The 16,841-nt window shown below is 53.2% G+C and overlaps 1 protein-coding gene across 1 annotated transcript in view; it reads right to left on the reverse strand.

Annotated features, from left to right (window-relative positions):
* The window catches only part of Bcam (basal cell adhesion molecule (Lutheran blood group)), a 14,163-nt gene extending 1,771 nt beyond the window's left edge, over positions 1–12,392 (reverse strand). Inside the window, exons 1-13 of the mRNA XM_021219037.2 lie at positions 12,263–12,392; positions 10,204–10,325; positions 8,549–8,774; positions 8,402–8,472; positions 7,372–7,468; positions 7,092–7,274; positions 6,005–6,141; positions 5,450–5,606; positions 2,347–2,465; positions 2,100–2,241; positions 1,038–1,174; positions 736–880; positions 505–649 (exon numbers count right to left, since the gene is read on the reverse strand). Of these exons, the coding sequence (XP_021074696.1) occupies positions 505–649; positions 736–880; positions 1,038–1,174; positions 2,100–2,241; positions 2,347–2,465; positions 5,450–5,606; positions 6,005–6,141; positions 7,092–7,274; positions 7,372–7,468; positions 8,402–8,472; positions 8,549–8,774; positions 10,204–10,325; positions 12,263–12,326 (1,745 nt within the window). The 5' untranslated portion in view covers positions 12,327–12,392. The remainder of the gene's footprint in view (positions 1–504; positions 650–735; positions 881–1,037; positions 1,175–2,099; positions 2,242–2,346; positions 2,466–5,449; positions 5,607–6,004; positions 6,142–7,091; positions 7,275–7,371; positions 7,469–8,401; positions 8,473–8,548; positions 8,775–10,203; positions 10,326–12,262) is intronic.
* Between the last annotated feature and the right edge of the window lie 4,449 nt (positions 12,393–16,841).

Consider the following 16,841-nt stretch of genomic DNA (forward strand, 5'->3'; position numbering starts at 1 on the left):
TTTTATTTTTTTTTTTTTTTGACAAGATTTTTTTCTGTGTAGCCCTGGCTGTTCTGGAACTCACTTTATAGGCAAGGCTAACCTCGAACTCAGAGCTCCATCTGCCTCTGCCTCACGAATGCTGGGACTAATCATGGGATACCACCATCCTATAGGGGTGTGGCTCAGGAGTAAGGGTTTTGTCTAGTATACTAAAGTCTGTGTTACAGCCACAATACTTCAGACAAAACTAGAGACTAGAGCTAAAGTTAGGTAGCTCCCTGCAATGGAGAATGATAGGAAGGAGATGGAGTTAGGGCTTGCTGGGGGAGATTTAAGGTGGCTTGGGTGAGATTCTGGGTTAGGTAGGCAAGGCCATTCTTGGGTTGGAGATGGATGAAGATAGGTGGGAGAGGCCGGGTAGCTGATGGCTTTGGGGCTCCTTTAACCATAGAGTAGTTGTGTTTGGCTGAGGGCAAGACGTGGCTGAGGTTGCAAAAGGACTCGAAGCTTGCAAGCACTTACGGAGCCCCTTTCTCTGCTCGCCGGCAGCAGCCGGGGCGCCCCTTGCGTCTCATGCAGTAGAAAGCAGCGACCACGAGTAGCAGAAGAGCAACGCTGACTGCTACGGCCATGACAGCCACTCCAGCCTGGGCAGTCTGAGGGGCCACTGTCAGGACAAAACAATGACGATGTACTCAGCTAGATCAGGGCCGCCTGCGCGTCTACACCTCTGCTCCCTTCTTGGTTACCTACCAGAGCCAAAGTGGAAGACGTGGCCTTTCTTGCCATGGATGTTAGACGCTTCACAGGACACGCCCTCTCGGCTCAGGGCGCTGGTCACTTTCACCATCAGGGAGCTGCTCACCCAGCCTCTACCCTCAAAGGGCGGCTCTGCTGGCTGTGGAGGCTTGGATCAGGCCCCGCCCCTCGGGATCAAGGGCTGGGGGGGTGAAGTCTGAGGTGGAGTGTTGGGGGATATGAAGCTTGGATCGTTGAGGGTCAGGGTTCCCTGTGGAACTTGGGGTGGGCTCAGGGTGGCAAGGAAAGCCCCTTACAGTATCGCCTCGCTGACTCCAGGTGAGTTTGGGCTCTGGGAAGCCCCGGGCAGAGCAGGTCAGCATGACTTCATCGCCTTCTGTCCAGCTCGTCCCTGATTTGGGCATTATCTCATTCGGTTTTAACTCTGGTGCTCCTGTGGGTGGCAGGGAAGCGCAGCACATTGAGTGGGAGACACGGGAGGGCAAAGAGGAGAAATCAGAGAGGAGGGACCAGGGAGAGGCTCGGCGGATAAAACAAGAGTGAGGACCTGAGTTCGATCCCCAGCACCCGCATGGCAGATGGCTGTAGGAGTGAGCATTTCTAACACCGGCACCGGGGTGGTGGAGGGGAGAGACAGGAGGATTCCTTGACTTCTCTGAACAGCCATAAACCTAATCACTGAGCTCCTGGTCTCAAAGAAGGTGGAGGGGGCTGGCAAGATGGCTCAGCAGGTAAAAGAGCGTGCAGCCAAGCCTGACAGCCTGAGTTCCATCCTTGGAACCGATGTAACGGAGGAAGAGAACTGACTCCTGCAGGTTGTTCTCCGACCACCAAACTGCGCCCCCCCCCAAATAAATAAATATAAAAAAGAAAAATACAGCTGTGCACAGTAGCATACACCTTGAATCCCAGCACTCAGGAAGCAGAGGCAACTGCATCTCCGTGGGTTTGAGTCCAGTCCGATCTACATAATGAGTTCCAGACCAGACGGGGCTACACAGTGCAACCCCTGTCTCAGAACACCTATTCCTCCCCAGTAAAAAAATGGAGAGGAATAGAGAAAGGCATTCAGAGTCAACTTCTGGCCTCAGGCATGTATACACATGCGCATATACATATACCACACATGCACACACAAACATAAGAAAAATATTCAAAGCCGGGCAGTGGTGGCACACGCCTTTAATCCCAGCACTTGGGAGGCAGAGGCAGGTGGATTTCTGAGTTCGAGGCCAGCCTGGTCTACAGAGTGAGTTCCAGGATAGCCAGGGCTACACAGAGAAACCCTGTCCCGAAAAACCAAAAAAAAAACAAACACACAAGAAAAATATTCACATAAACTACCCAACCATCCAAACCTTGGACGATGAGCTGGAAACTCTGTGTGCGGCTCAGGAGGGGGACTGTGGGTGTGGACGCCTCACAGGTGTAAGTGCCAGATGAGTCAAAGGTCACAGAGTGGAGAGAGAGCACGGGGCCATCTGCAAGGGTCACAGAATCCTAGGGAAGGAAGAGGAAAAAAGGCAGGCAGGGCCATGAGAGGATGGGAGACCGAGGCGAGAGTGGGGCGGCTCCCGAGGTCCGACAACTCTTTCTTCCAGTCACCTTGGTCCATCGCACAGTAGGAGCAGGCAGGCCTCTAACGGAGCAGTTCACCACCGTGCCACTGCTGTTCAGGGGTACAGAGAGCTCCTCAGGCGCGCTCAGCTCCAATGGATCCAGGTCTGCAGTGGAGAAAACATGGTCACATCCCCAAGGCCTAACCAGGTCCTCAAAGGGTTACCAGGGGCAGACAACGCCATGTTGTTCTATTCCAGTACAATGATATCTCTGCTTTCTACCCAGGCCCATCAGCAGATACCAGAAGAGCCGCTTTAAAGAGTGCACTCACTACCTGGCCGGCAGACGCTTTACAGTGCTCAGGGTGGGACCCAGGGCCTCCCACCTGCTAGGCAAGTAAACGCACTGAGCCATGTCCCCAGCCCCTCACTGGGGGACTCTAGGCAGGCGCTCTACCACTGAGCCACACCCCCAGCCCCTCACTGGGGGGAGGGGGGGACTCTAGGCAGTTCTGCTTCAGCACTGTGCCTCCATCTCTCCACCCCAAGTTTTGTTTGAGCTCAAAGTTTTTTCTTTCTCTTGACGGGCTTGGACCAGCGAGATGGCTTAGACACTTATCAAGATGAATAGATACTCATCTCTAAGCCAGACAACCTGACTTCACGCCTCTAGACCCACAGGGTGGGAGGGGATAACACTCTTCCCAGTTACATGCACATATGCATGTGCGCACAATGGATTAAAGTATAGCGATAATTTTTAACTCATCAGACAACCTTGGTGGGCTCATGGCTAGGTATAAACGCAAGGGATAGAGCATTTGTTTAGCATGGAGAAGACCCTGTGTTCAATTGTTAGCATCTCAAAAGACAACAACTAAATTCTGGCTGGTTTGGCGGAACGTGCCTATGACTCCAGCACCCATGAAGCTGAGGCTAGAAGATCTGAGTTTCAGGCTAGCCCAGGTTACACAGTAAGACACTGTTAACAGAAAAAAAGATTTTCTTTACGGGACTCCACCGTACCCTGTCCTCATCTTCTCCGCACGATTCCTCACTTGTTTTATTATTTTATTTTATTTATTTCTGAGACAGGTTTTTCTGTGTAGCCTTGGATATCCTGGAACTTGCTCTGTAGACCAGGGTGACCTCGAAGTCATAAAGATCCACCTGCCTCCACTTCCCCAGTGCTGGGGCTAAAGGCGTGTGGCACCACTACCTACTTATCCTTCACTTTTTAAAAGTTGTCTTTTTATTGTTTATTGTGTGTGCACGCATGAGTGCCACGGGTCACGTATGAAGGTCAGAGGGCACTTGCTGGAAATGCTTCTCTCCCTCCTTCATGTGAGACCCAAGAATCGAACTCCAGGTCATTGGGCTTGCTTGCCCCTGTCCTCCCTTGACTCCCTCTGTCATCCTCCACTGAGCAGCCCAAGGGATGTTTCTAAAGGACACACTGGTCCATCTTCGCCTTTCCTTAAAATCCCGCCATGGCTTCCCAGAACCCTTGGCATCATGGCCAAACTGCCGCAGTCTACGAGAGCCCGCCTAGATGAACACTGCTGTTCTTCCTACCTGCTTACTCAGAGACCCTGCGTTTAGGTTTTCTCGAGAACACCAAGTTCATCGCAAAGGCCTTTGCGCTGGCTCTGCCCAGAAGCCTCCCGCTCTGTGGGTTTCGCGTGCCACCTCCCATCCGTGTGTCCTCTTCTCTCAGAGGCTTCCCTACCCTGTTGCTGTGGACACCCTGATCTCGGGATCTTTTCCAACACCGACAACTGATTCCTCCAGCTGCTGCGAGGGCCGGCAGCTGTCAGCCGTCAGCCGTCAGCCCTCTGTGGGAATGCCCTCAACTGTAAGGAGCCCCTCACCCAAGGTCATGCCCCTTCCCTGCACAGCACACAACCAGGCCCAGCTCCTTCATCCTAACTGAGGATCACTGTGGATTCTGCCCCCAACCCTTGCTCCAAGACCTTTTGTAAACTACAGTCAAACAGCTCCTGCTCATCCTTGCTGATTCTGAAGACATAGAGACTTTCCATAAACACTCTACCCGGGGGGGAGAACACTTCTGTGAACTCAGACTGTGACAATTCTGTGTCATCTGACACCTCTGTCTTATGAAGGTTACTGCTATAACACACACTAATGTGACTAAAAGGGTTTGGACTCACACTTGCTTTCTGTCTCTGCTACTGTATTGGAGCTACGTAGTAAGTTCAAGGCCGGCCTAACTTCAGGAGACTGTCTCAAGTAAAACAACCAAACATAGGCTTGGAGGGCTGGGGGCGTGGCTTAGTGGTAGAGCCCCTGCCTAGAATCCCCCAGTGAGGGGCTGGGGGCGTGGCTCAGTGGTAGAGCCCCTGCCTAGAATNCCNAGTGAGGGGCTGGGGCGTGGCTCAGTGGTAGAGGCCCCCCCCACCTAGAATCCCCCAGTGAGGGATGTGGCTTAACAGTCATTCACCTGCCTAGAAGCCCCGAATTCTACATAAAAGAAGGTTAGGTATAGCTGTGCAAGTTTAACCTTTGTGCTAAGGAGGCAGAGAGGTCAAAAGATCTCTGGGACATGTTGGCTGGCCAGCTAGTCTAGGTTAGTTAGAGAGCTGCAGGTCAATGCAGAGCTCCTTCTCAAAAAGCCCGAGGAAAGACAGCAGAGGTTGGCCTCTGTCCTTGGCACACACGTGCCCAGGATGTGCGCGCGCGCGCGCGCACACACACACACACACACACACACACACACACACACACACGAGCAGAGCTTTCTTTCTAGCGAAGTGAACTGCAAAAGCTTTTTTAAAACCCAGGATCTAGCCAAGTCAGAAATCAATGGACTTAAAATTGAGCAGTTAGCAAGCAAGAAAGGCGCTCGCTGGAGTTGCAGCCTCTAAGGAGCCAGAGTCGGGATGGGATGGGAGAGTCAGTTGATGGTAAGGCTGCCTGGGTGAACACAGATGGTTCTAGACCTGATCTCTCGAAAACACTGGGGAGCCACAGCACGTCCTAAGCAGGGGAGCGAGCCAAGGCTGTGCTCTGGGTACGGCATCTGGAAAGTCTGTGAGGCAGTTGGAGGGGGCAGGGTTGGGACCCAGAGGGAGAGGAGCAGAGGAAGCCTGACCCCACCCTATCCTCCCTCCTCCCAAAGCTCTCACAGGCCACGTGCAGCTTTAGCTTCTTGACAAGTTGCACTTCCTCGTCGGCATCATAATCCTCCACTCTGCAGCCGTAGATCCCGCTCTGGCTCCGATGCACCCCCTCCAGGGTCAAGTTTCCCTTGAGGTTGACATTCAGCTGTTCCTCCTGGGTACCCTAAGTGGGAGGATGGGACACCAGATTCAGTAGTTGTTCTCAGGAATTGGGGGTGGAGTCAGGGGTCATACTTGCTTAGAGTCTGTTCAAGCCAAGGGTCAGGAGGTCACACAAATTGGGTGTATCCTCCGAACCATCTCAAGTCAGGGTCAAAGGTCCTCACTAAGCCAAACACCCCCTATACTCTGTTAAAATTAGCAGCTGGGGTTGGGGGCGTGGCTCAATGGGAGAGCCCTGCCTAGAATTACCCAGTGAGGAGTTGGGAGCTCGGCTGAGTGGGAGAGCACTTGGGTAGCACCAGGCCCTGGGTTCTATCCTCCTCACCAGTGAAGATAAACAAGAGGTCGCTAAGGTTGATGGGTTTAGGTGGCACCCAAAGGGCCCACAGAGTGAGTTACCTGCTGGCGGAAAAAAGAATACTCTGGGCTGGGGCTGCCATCGCCCTGGCAGAGCAGCTGGACAGCGTCACCCTCGCGGACCCAGCCCTCCGTGGTGGACGGGCTCCCCACCCAGAACTCTACATGTTCCGTGGGATCTGCGGGAGGAAAGGAAGTAAGGTCATGGCGTGTGTCCAGGCTGGGCTGAGGAGGAAAGGTCAGTTCTACTTTTAAAGGGAGAGACGCAGCGCCTCAAGCTTAGAAGCCTCTTCTCTTTTTAGTTTTTTTTTTTTTTTTTTTTTTTTTTGGGGGGGTGGGGTTTTTCGAGACAGAGTTTCTCTGTATAGCCCTGGCTGTCCTGGAACTCACTCTGTAGACCAGGCTGGCCTTGAACTCAGAAATCCGCCTGCCTCTGCCTCCCAAGTGCTGGAATCTCTGTTTAGTTTTTTAAGGTTTATAAGGCAGGCAGTGGTGGCACACGCCTTTAACTCCAGCACTGGAGAGGCAGAGGCAGGTGGATTTCTGAGTTCGAGGCCAGCCTGGTCTACAGAGTGAGTTCCAGGACAGCCAGGGCTACACAGAGAAACCCTGTCTTAGGAAAAAAAAATGCTTTTCTTGTGTGTGTGTTGATCCTTTAGTTTGATTTTGAAATATGCTCCCTCTCTGAGTCTCAGGTAGGTTTTGAACTCTTCATCTTCCCGTCTCTGCCTCCTCAGTGCTGAGAAGACGACAGACAGACAGATGTCTCACCTGATAGGTCCAGACTTACTCTCAGAATACCAAAGGTCAGAGGTCGAGGGACGTTGACAAAAAAGACTCAAACGTCAGAGGTCGAGATACAATTTGAGATTTAAGACCAGATGATATATGGAGACCCAACTCAGTCTGAGAGAGTGGAGCATCCTGTGGGTACAGGGCCCTATGCTGGAGTCAGGGTCACTATAATTGTTTGGGGGCACTGTTTGAGGCCAAAGGTCAGCCACCCAACCCGGCGTCATCTCAGTATGAGGTGCGTAGGTAGAGTAAGGACCCCGATTGGAATCGGGGTCTGGGAGTTCGGCTTTCATCGGATGAGAGCTTAGGAGCTGAGAGCGTCACGGGGACTCACAGTGCAAGGTGAGGCGGAAGGTATGGCTGTCCAGGCGGCCATGTTGGCCTGAGGGCAAGTCGTAGTGAGCAGCACAGTGGAAGTTGGCATCCCGATCACCCTTGTGCAGCCTCAAGTAGAGGGTGCTGCTCAGGGAGTACAGGCCTGAGGCTTCCCGGACAGTACGGATGGTTATGTAGCCCTCTGTAAGGGAGGCATGGAGCAGGCTGAGGTGAGTTAACCCCGCCCCCTAGGATCCCTTACTCCACCCCGCCCCGCCCCCTGGCTCCCGATGGCTCACTTTGGTTCACCTCCATGGGTACTTCCAGACGCTGCCCGTTCCGGTACCATGTGATCCGAGGCACCGGGTTTCCGTTGTTGCTGCTGCAGGTGGCAATCTGGGGAAGACGGGGCGTGGCCTGGGCTGGGTGCAAGTCGTCGGGGGTTCCCCTTTTCCCAGCTCTGTCCACTGGGCTCTTTGTCCCCTGACACCCATTCTTCCCATTGAAATGCCCAACGCTCTGGCCTGTGAGGCCGCTCAGCCAATAAGTTTATGATTGAGGGGGAGATGGAAGACCTGAGTTAGATCCCGGGAACCGTGGAGAGGAACAGGAAGGGAAGTGACTCTCCGAAGCGGTCCTCTGCCTTACACACTCACAATGTGGTATGTCTCTCCCCCTCCAGCCCCCAATTAAAAACAACCTGGACCAAGTGTAAGTGCTGGAATTACGACAGCACACAACTGCAATTCCAGGTCTCAAAAGGCTGAGATAGAAACATCAGTTTGACACTAGCCTGGTCTACACAGTGAGTTCCAGGCCAGCCTGAGCCTCATCTGACCCTATTTCACGCAACCCCAAACCGAAGTGAGCTCCGGCATATAATCCCAGCACATGAATCAGTCACAGAGGCAGGAGGATCGGGAGTTCAAAGTCATCCTTAGCTACATGACATGTTTGAGGTCACGCTGGTCTGGCTATGAGACACTGTTGCAAACCAAACCAAACCAAGAAGGAGACAGAGGGGCAGAGGTGGCACACACCCGGGACCTCGGTACTTGGAAGGTTACATGGAAAGTTTCAGGATAGCCTGTGCTACATGGGGTCCCCCCCCAAAAAAACCCCAAACAAAACAAAAACAAGTAAAAAACTCCAACAATAGGGAGGCTGGGGCTTATAGTTCATTGGTATACCACCTGCCTGGCATGCTCAAAGCCCATACCACACACACACACACACACACACACACACACACACACACACACACACACACACACGCTGGCCCTGGTCTTGGATTCTTCACCTATTGATTGCAACTCCAGTGCATATTACCTCCTGGGCGAACTGGTCCATCACAGATAGCGTCCCTTTGTTAGGAGACACCTCCGTAGCCTCTGGTATTGCTGTTGAAAAGACGTTCACGTCAGGATCCCCTCCTCTGGTCCCCTGGCTCCTCAGGATGGTTTTGGGGACACTTACCAAACACACGGACACTTGAGGTGGCCTCTGAGGTACCTGCTGCCTCAGCCTTCACTACGCACACGTAGTCCCGTCCATCGCCCACCTGGGCCTTTGCTATCACCAGGCGCCCACGGGAGTCTACCTCGTATGGGGGGGTGCGGCCCAGAGAGTGGACTGTGCCCAGGAACTTTGAGCCCTGTGGTTCCACAGAAGCCAGTCGGTGTCGAGCCCCAGTACCATCAACCTGTAGGTGTGTTGGGAACAGTCTTAGCTTGGGCATTGAGCCCTCCTTTATTTTTTTTTCTCCAAGATTTTTTTCACTGGGTCTAGGGAAGGAACCTAGTGGCTACATGCGAAGCAATCGCTCTGCCACTGAGCCACGCCCCCAGCCCCTCACTGGGGGATTCTAGGCAGGGGCTCTACCACTGAGCCACACCCCCAGCCCCTCACTGGGGGATTCTAAGCAGGGGCTCTACCACTGAGCCATGCCCCCAGCCCCTCACTGGAGGATTCTAGGCAGGGGTTTTACCATTGAGCCACACCCCAGCCCCTTACTGGGGGATTCTAGGCTAGCATTCTACTAGCTACCAGTGAATTACAATCTCATCTCTCTATTTTTACTTAACTTTTTTGAGACAGGATTTCTTTGTGTATCCTCGGTTTTTCTGGAACTTGTAGACTAGGTTTGACTCAAACTCAGAGATATACTTGCCTCTGCCTCCTGAGAACTGGAATTAAAGGTGTATGACACTATGCATGGTCATCATTCTCTCTCTCTCCCTCTCCCCCCCCTCTCTCTAAGATTTTTATTTTATGTGAGTACTCTTAAGACACACCAGAAGAGAGCACTGGGTCTCATTACAGATGGCTGCGAACCACCATGTGGTTGCTGGGAATTGAACTCAGGACCTCTGGAAGAGCACTCAATGCTCTTAACCACTGAGTCATCTCTCGAGCGTCATCCTTCTTTAAAACTGTGGTTTTTTTTTTTTCTTTAAATATTGATTTTTGTGATTTTTACATGTATACATGTGTTTTTGTGTGTACATACACATGAGTGTGGGTATCCCTGGGGGCTGGAAGAGGGCTTCAAATCCCCTAGAGCTAAAGTTACAGGCAACTGTGAGTCTAGGAGTGTTGAGGATTGAGCTCAGGTCCTCAGGAGAAGAACCAAGCGCTGTAGCTGGGCTTTTAATCCCAGCTTGGGATGCAGGCAGATTTCTGAGTTTGAGGCCAGCCTGGTCAACAGCCAGGGCTACACAGAGAAATACTATCTCGAAAAACAAACAAACAAAGAACCAAGTGCTATTAAGTTGACTCCTAGCTCATTCCTCTGTGTCCCCCCTCATTGTCCCACGTCTCCTGTGTCTCACTCTTCTTGCCCCGTCCTCTCACTTCCCCTCCTTCCCTCTCATCTCTGACAGCCCTCACTCCAGCGCTGTTCCAAAGGGGAACTGCATCCCCACGCCTGCCCTGCACAGACACGAGGCCAAAGCCTTCCTCCTCATCAACCTCCTCATCTGTGAAGTGGAAAGGCAGCGTCTGATGGCTCTGTGTAAGGGTCTTCTGAGCAGACGACCAGTGTAGGCAGAGCTAATGGCTGCAAGGTGACCAGGCCACTGGGTCCTCCCTCCTCCCCTCCTCATCCCTGGCTTCCAGCGTAGAGCACTCACAAGGAACCATTCCAGCACGTAATGCTCAGGGTGCTCCCGTGGAGTGCAGTCCAGGGCGATTTGCTCTCCTCGCATCACCTCCACCCGTGGGGGTACGGACACGTGCAGCTCAGCCTGGGCACCTGCAGATCGGTGCAGCATTGAATGTCCACCCAATGCCAGCAGCAGGGAGAGCCCTCCAGGCCCCGGCCTCCTCCCTCAGATAGGAGTCTAGGCTCCAACCTCCTCCTTCGGACTCAGATCCTCTCTCCCCCCTTGGTCCTCTCTGAGCCCGGGTCCTGTCATTATCTCTCTAACTCTTCTTTTTTGATATAGGGTCTTACCGTGTAGCCTTTACTGCCTGGAATCCTGCTAGTTATGTGCACCAGGCTGGCCTCGAACTCACAGAGATCTACAGCTGCCTCTGCCTCCTTCCTGATTAAAGTCCCATGCCACTGGCTCAGCCTCTCAGACTTGTAAGGCTTAAAGTAAAGCCTTCTCCAGCACTGCAAGCTAAAGTCTGGCTTCTTCCACCAGGTACAGCAAATGTCCCCTCAAGGAAGGGCCAGGCCTGGCTCTCCTCCTGGCCTCCAGCAAACAGGGCAAGACTTAGCCTGGGGCTAAATAACAAGTCTTTCTCCATCTCAGTCCCATCCTATCTTCTCCAGTAGCTCCGGGGGGGGGGGGCTCTGCTCTCTCATGCAGAGGATACCTTTTGGGCGTAACCCCAGGAGGGACAGCCAGTGGCTACTACACAGTGGGCAACTCCTAGGGCTCTGCTCTCTCATGTGTGGGGGGCCGGGGTGTGGGCTGCAGCTGGGCCAGAAGCTGGATGGGTGTGTGGGAGTGGCAAGGGGGGACAGGGCTGGGCAGGTTTCAGGAATGTAGGAGGGTCAGGCAGGCTGAGACCTGCCGGGCTTGGCGCCAGAGCCCCCTACCCGCCCCTTGACAACACCCTCCAGCCCCCATCTCTTTACCAGAGAAGCTTGAAAGTGTGAGGTGAGTCACCTGGGCAGAGGGTGAGGCTGGGTCCTGAGGGAGAAAGGGCTGGAAGTTTAGACAACTAGCTGCCTGAGGCACAGCAGGCTGCAAGTGGGAAACAGGGATCTCTGAGTCCTAGGGACCTGAGAGATTCCTGTCAGGTTCTGGCCGGTAGCAAGCACGGTTCTGGCTGAGAATCTACCCTCTGGGCTGGCATCATTCCTTTCCTGCCTAACCTGATACAGACTACTCCTGGGTTCCCACTCTATACCAGGTTTGTGCCAGGAGCCTAGGTTCTCAGGCACCCACTTCTGGGCCCAGCCTGTCCCAGGGGAGCTGATGAGGGGCCAAGCTGGTGCCCCGGACTGGTTGTGAGCAGCCAAGCAGCCAGATATCCTGTCTCCCCTGATCTCTTGTCACCCTGTCCCCAGTGTCCCCCGGCCCCCGTTTCTCCTCCCCCTTCACCACATGCAGGTGTGTGGATTTATCGGGAGCCCTCAGGAAAGAGGCCCTGTCAGTCGGAAAACACTGTTCCACCTTCTCTATCAGGCTCGGTTCTTCCGGCCCTTTCAGAGAGAGGCGGGTCCTTTGGAGACAGCTTAAACTCTGAAATTTGGGGAAACCCTAACATTCTAGAAAGTGCTTTAGCCACAGGGTTCCCCCGCCTCTCTGAGGAAACTCTGAGCTTAATCACTTAGAGAACAGCTCGGGGATGCTAATCTTCAGTACGTTAGCAGAACCTACTTTGACTATGGGGGAGGGGAGGGGCTGGACTCCAGTCTAAGGGACTAGGGGCTACAGATCCCAGATCCCAGGTACTCAAGGTTATTAGGGGTCGCAGGGTTTAGACTCCAGGATTCCCAAAGAGCTGGGGAGGGACAGCTGTCTCAGATGTGTTTGCTCCAGAGCTAGGGTATCCTTAGTTCTCAGATCGGGTATACCCCAAGGCCTCCCCGCCTTCCTCCTTACTGGGGAATCCCTAGATTGTGATCCCTGGGGAAATGGAAGCTTGTTCTCCTTGTCTTTTCGGGGACTCCAGGGGCCTGCCCCACAACCCTCAACCTCAAGTTTCAGCTCTGCCCTCAGCCCCAAGTCATACCTGAGTAGCCCGACAGCAGGAAGGTGAGCCACAGAAGCCCTGCGCGGGCGTCAGGGGGTTCCATGTTCCCTGCAGTGGCGGCAGTGACTGAGCCCGGGCGAGGCTCTCCGCCGCCCTGAAGCTGGCAGCGGAGGCCAGGCCCCTGGCCACGCCCCTGACCACGCCCACCCCATCCCCAAGCTGGGCGCAGGGCCAAGACCTCCCACTGCCCTGAGAGGACCTCCCACCCTCGCGCGCGCGGGGGGGACCCGCTAGCACCGCCGAGCGCTGCTCCATCCAACCCACGCCTGCGGCTTTCCTCCTCAGCCGTGGGGACCGACCCTCCAGTCTAGTCAGTGCCTAGAGCTGGGATCTAAGGGACACCAAGCAGATCCTCCTTCCCTTCCTTCCTGGCCACCTGCGGGGTCTTGACACGCATGCCCAAGGTGGCATGTGGCCCTCGACTGCGGGTGGATCTTTTTCCTAGTTTATTTTCTTTTTGGAGACGGTGTCACACTGTAGCTCAGGCTGGTCTTCTGCCTCGGTTTCCCAAGTACTGGGATTATACAGGGTGAGCCATCGCCCTGGTTTGTGAACTGTAGGTTTTGACCAGCGGTCCTTGATGTGATTAGTTGCCCTGGGTTGGCCTCTCTTTGTAGTCTCTCCTGCATGACCGGCTCTTCCCTGAGTGCCCTAGGATGCCCTCCCCTTAGAGGCAGCCACCTTGCTGGGAAGCGCCCCTCCTCTGACTGAGCAGTGGCCTGGAACTGGTCAGGTCAATCTTTTCTCTAATGAGTTTTCAATTCCCAGTCCTGGTCGGCCTCTTTGGGGATGAGGTGGGGATGGGGTGCCCCTCCCTCTGCTCCGCTCTGCTCTCCTTGACTCCCTCACTTCCCCCCATCCAGGGAATCCAAGGAATGTCACCCCCCTTCCGCCATCCTTCTCTCCCCGCCATTCCTTCCCCACCTTGGGGGGAGGGGAGGAGAAGTGGGCTGGCGCGGCGGCAGGTGAGTGGTGGAGGGAAAGAGAGCAGGCCGCTGGGGCCACTGGATGGAAGAGAGGGTCACAGGTCAAAGTAAGGGGTCACAGATCAGTCTACTCCAGGATCCTCACACGCCGAGGCAGTGTGGAACAAAATCCCAAGAATGCTGGATGGGGGCTGGAGAAGGAGGGCTCTGCCTCTGTTCAGCGGGTAGAAACTAGCCTGGGATACTGGTATGAATGGGGGGTGGTGTCACTGTGGGTCATGCTGAGAGAGGGTCCTCCGCCTTCAGTCTCTGCCTAGTCTGAGGGTGACCAGCGGTGAGCTTCCCCGGGGAGCCAAGGTTTTACCCATCAGTCCTAGAGGAAAGGCTTATGTTGTAGGTATTGACCGGGCTCTCAAAGCTGTTTTAGCATTCCCTGTCACAGGAGGTAATTGTGAAACCAGGAAAAGTGACCTTTGCATGGGGCTCCTTCATCCCCTCTTCAGGAAATCTTTCTCCAGCCCTCTCCTGTCACATAGGTCCCTGCAAATCTCTGGACCCCCTTGTCAGCTCTACACACCCAGGGGGATACATCTATCTCTGTGTGACTCCCAGCCACTGTAAAGTCCAGGCTGCCCCACATCTCAGTCCCACCCCACAGCAGGCAAGAAAGGTTTGCCAGATGTATACTCAAAGGCTCAGAGGCTTCCGTGAGAATGCCACACCCATAGCTCCCCGGGCACAGTGGTCCACTCCAGAGTAGACAAATGTACCCCAGGGTGAGCAAGGCTGACACGAGGGTCCAGAGACTTGCAGTGAGGTATTCGACAGACAGAAGAGGGTCGGAGGAGGACTTCAATGGAGAGGAGATGAAGGAGCACCTGACACTCAAGAGGAGTCTGGGAAATCAGAACCCAGCTTCTCCGGAGGTGGCCGTCACAGTACATACTGGCTATCCCAGCTTCTCTGGAGGTGGCCGTCACAGTACATACTGGCTATCCCAGCTCTGGCACGGTGGAGGCAGGAGGATCAGAAGTTCAATCATCTTTGGTTAGTGTTGAGCTTTAGGACACCTGGGTGTGGGGGTGCGCGCCTTTAGTCCTATCACTCAGGAGGCAGAGGAAGGCGGATCTCAGAGTTCGAGGCCAGCCCTGTCTACAGAGGAGTTCTAGGACAGCCAGGGCTACACAGTGAGATACTGTCTCTAAAAAATCGAAACAAACTAACCAAAAACTCAACCAAATAAAAAGAATTAGAAAAAGAAAAAGAATTGGCCTGTGCTACATGAGGTCCTCTCTCAAAAACAAAGAAAGGGCTGGAGAGATGCTCAGCTGTTCGGAGCACTTACAGCTGTTCGGAGCACTTACAGCTCTCGCAGAGCACTCAAGTTCAGTACCCATGTCCCATCGGGCGGCTCACAACAGTCTTAACTCCATTTCCAGGGGATTTGATGCCTTCTCAAATTTGATGGCTTCTGTGAGCACCAGGCATACACATGGTGAATGCACATACATATAAGCAAAGACTCATACCTATAAATCAAATAGACCTTTAAAAATAAATAAGTATTAAAAACAAAATAAAAGTAAAACTTTTAAAACAACCCAGACCAGAGTAGCCATCACAGGGTGCTGTCTCTACTCCCCAGAGAGCTTTCTTACACAGTGCTCAAGTGTTCTCTGGGACTCTCCGGCTCTTCTGTCTCTGGCCTGTGCATCTGATTACTGGGTCTGGAGACTGGCGTCAGCCACTTCCTTTGCACCTTTATAAAGTCAGCAGGTAGCTGGAGCTTAGTGGTGCCTTTCATCCCAGCACCCAGAGGCAGGCAGAACTCTGAGTTCTAGGCCAACCTGGTCTTCAGATTGAGTTCAAGGACAGCCAGGGCTGCACAGAGAAACCCTGTCTTAAAACATACCATACACACACACACACACACACACACACACACACACACACACACAAATGAGGAGTCAGCAGGCCGTGGTGCTGGAGGAGGTGAAGGAGGAGGGCCCCGTGGCAAGTGCACAGACAAAACACACCATCCCTGGACTTGTAGAAACTAGTATCACAATGTCACCTCCCTTTGTCCCCTACAGTTAGGCCTTACAAAACAGCCAGAAGAATCCTGTGAAGATGTGAGTCAGTCCAGGCCACTGTTCTGGTCAGAATTCGCCCACGGCTCCATCTCCCTGAACATAAAAACCAATGTTCTCTCTGTGGTTTGGAAGGTCCTAGATATAAGTCCTTTCCTTCCGTGACCCTGCCTTCCCTGACCCCACTTTCCTTCCCATCTCCCTCTTAAGCAACATTTTTATCATCCTGGTCGCTCTGATGACGTGCTATTCCATCAACCCCAGAACCTTTGCACTTCCTATCCTCTCTGCCAGGGCATCTTTCCACTGACTGGCTTCCTCCTCCTTCGATTCTAATCTCTCCTGAGGCTTGCCTCATTAGAGAGCTTCAGATACTAGCTCCCGCTCCCCCACCCTGTCCCCTTTGTCATAGGGGATAAATTCTGTTTGCCTTGTATTGTCCGGCACAGAATCTGTACCCCGAGGGGACAGGAACTCCACAAGGGTCACACTGGCCCACCAGTGCTAAGACAGTGACTGACTTGGGAGATAAATATTTGTGTACTGAATTAAGTCATATTCTGAATCTGTCCTGCTGTCTCACTTGTATAGATCAGCAGTCACATGTCACTTAACAATGGGCATCCGCTCAGATAAGGGCGTTGCTAGGCAATTGATCCTCACGAGCATCACGGAAGTAGATCCACAAGCAAAATCAGCTCGGACATTATCACCAGGCCGTATGATTTTATGAGCCAACGTCACACATGGGGTCTGTGTTGTGTGATACACCACTCTCTCTCACTGTCCCTTCAATAAAAGATAGAGAAACTGCTGTGTAGCTATGTGCATCTCTCCATAGACTTCATAATGATTATTTATTTATGTGTATATATGCTGTTAGCCCCTCCATGCAGGTGCTGGGAATTGAATTCTAGTCCTCTGGAAGAGCAACAAGTGTCTTAACCGCTGAGCCATGGTCATAGGCACTGTTGTATTGCTGTGAAGAGACATGACCAAGGCAAACTTTAAGTGGACGTTCACATGGTAAGGCCTCTTCATTTGGTGTTTTGCTGAGGCAAGGCCCGTGGGGAGGACATGTGACGTTTGGAAAGAGTATAAATAGGACTCCACGGGCAGTGATGGCACACTCGCATAGCTAGTCTTGGAACACTTCGTTTGTCTCAAGTCTTCATCTTTGCTGTCTTCACTTCATTGAGAGAGGCACACAGAGAACTTCTCCTGGTGTCCTGAATGGTCCTGGTTGCTGCTGCTGACTTGTGCCGATTTGTGGAGGCCTGGCGGTTTCTTGGTGCAGATTCCTGTTTGCTATCCTGACACTACTCTGCTGGACTGTGGGAACCCTGACAACGGAGATTGGAATCACCTGAAAGAACTACTTCTAAACAGGTCCACATCCCCTTGTGCTTTTTATCATGTTTACTCTCCTACCTTTGTTTCTTTCTCCTTTCTCTTTTGTTTTTTCAAGACAGGGTTTCTCTGTGTAGCCCTGGCTGTCCTGGAACTCACTCTGTAGACCAGGCTGGCCTCGAACTCAGAAAT

The sequence above is a fragment of the Mus pahari genome, chromosome 19 (genome assembly GCF_900095145.1).
Source record: "Mus pahari chromosome 19, PAHARI_EIJ_v1.1, whole genome shotgun sequence".
NCBI classification, from domain to species: domain Eukaryota; kingdom Metazoa; phylum Chordata; class Mammalia; order Rodentia; family Muridae; genus Mus; species Mus pahari.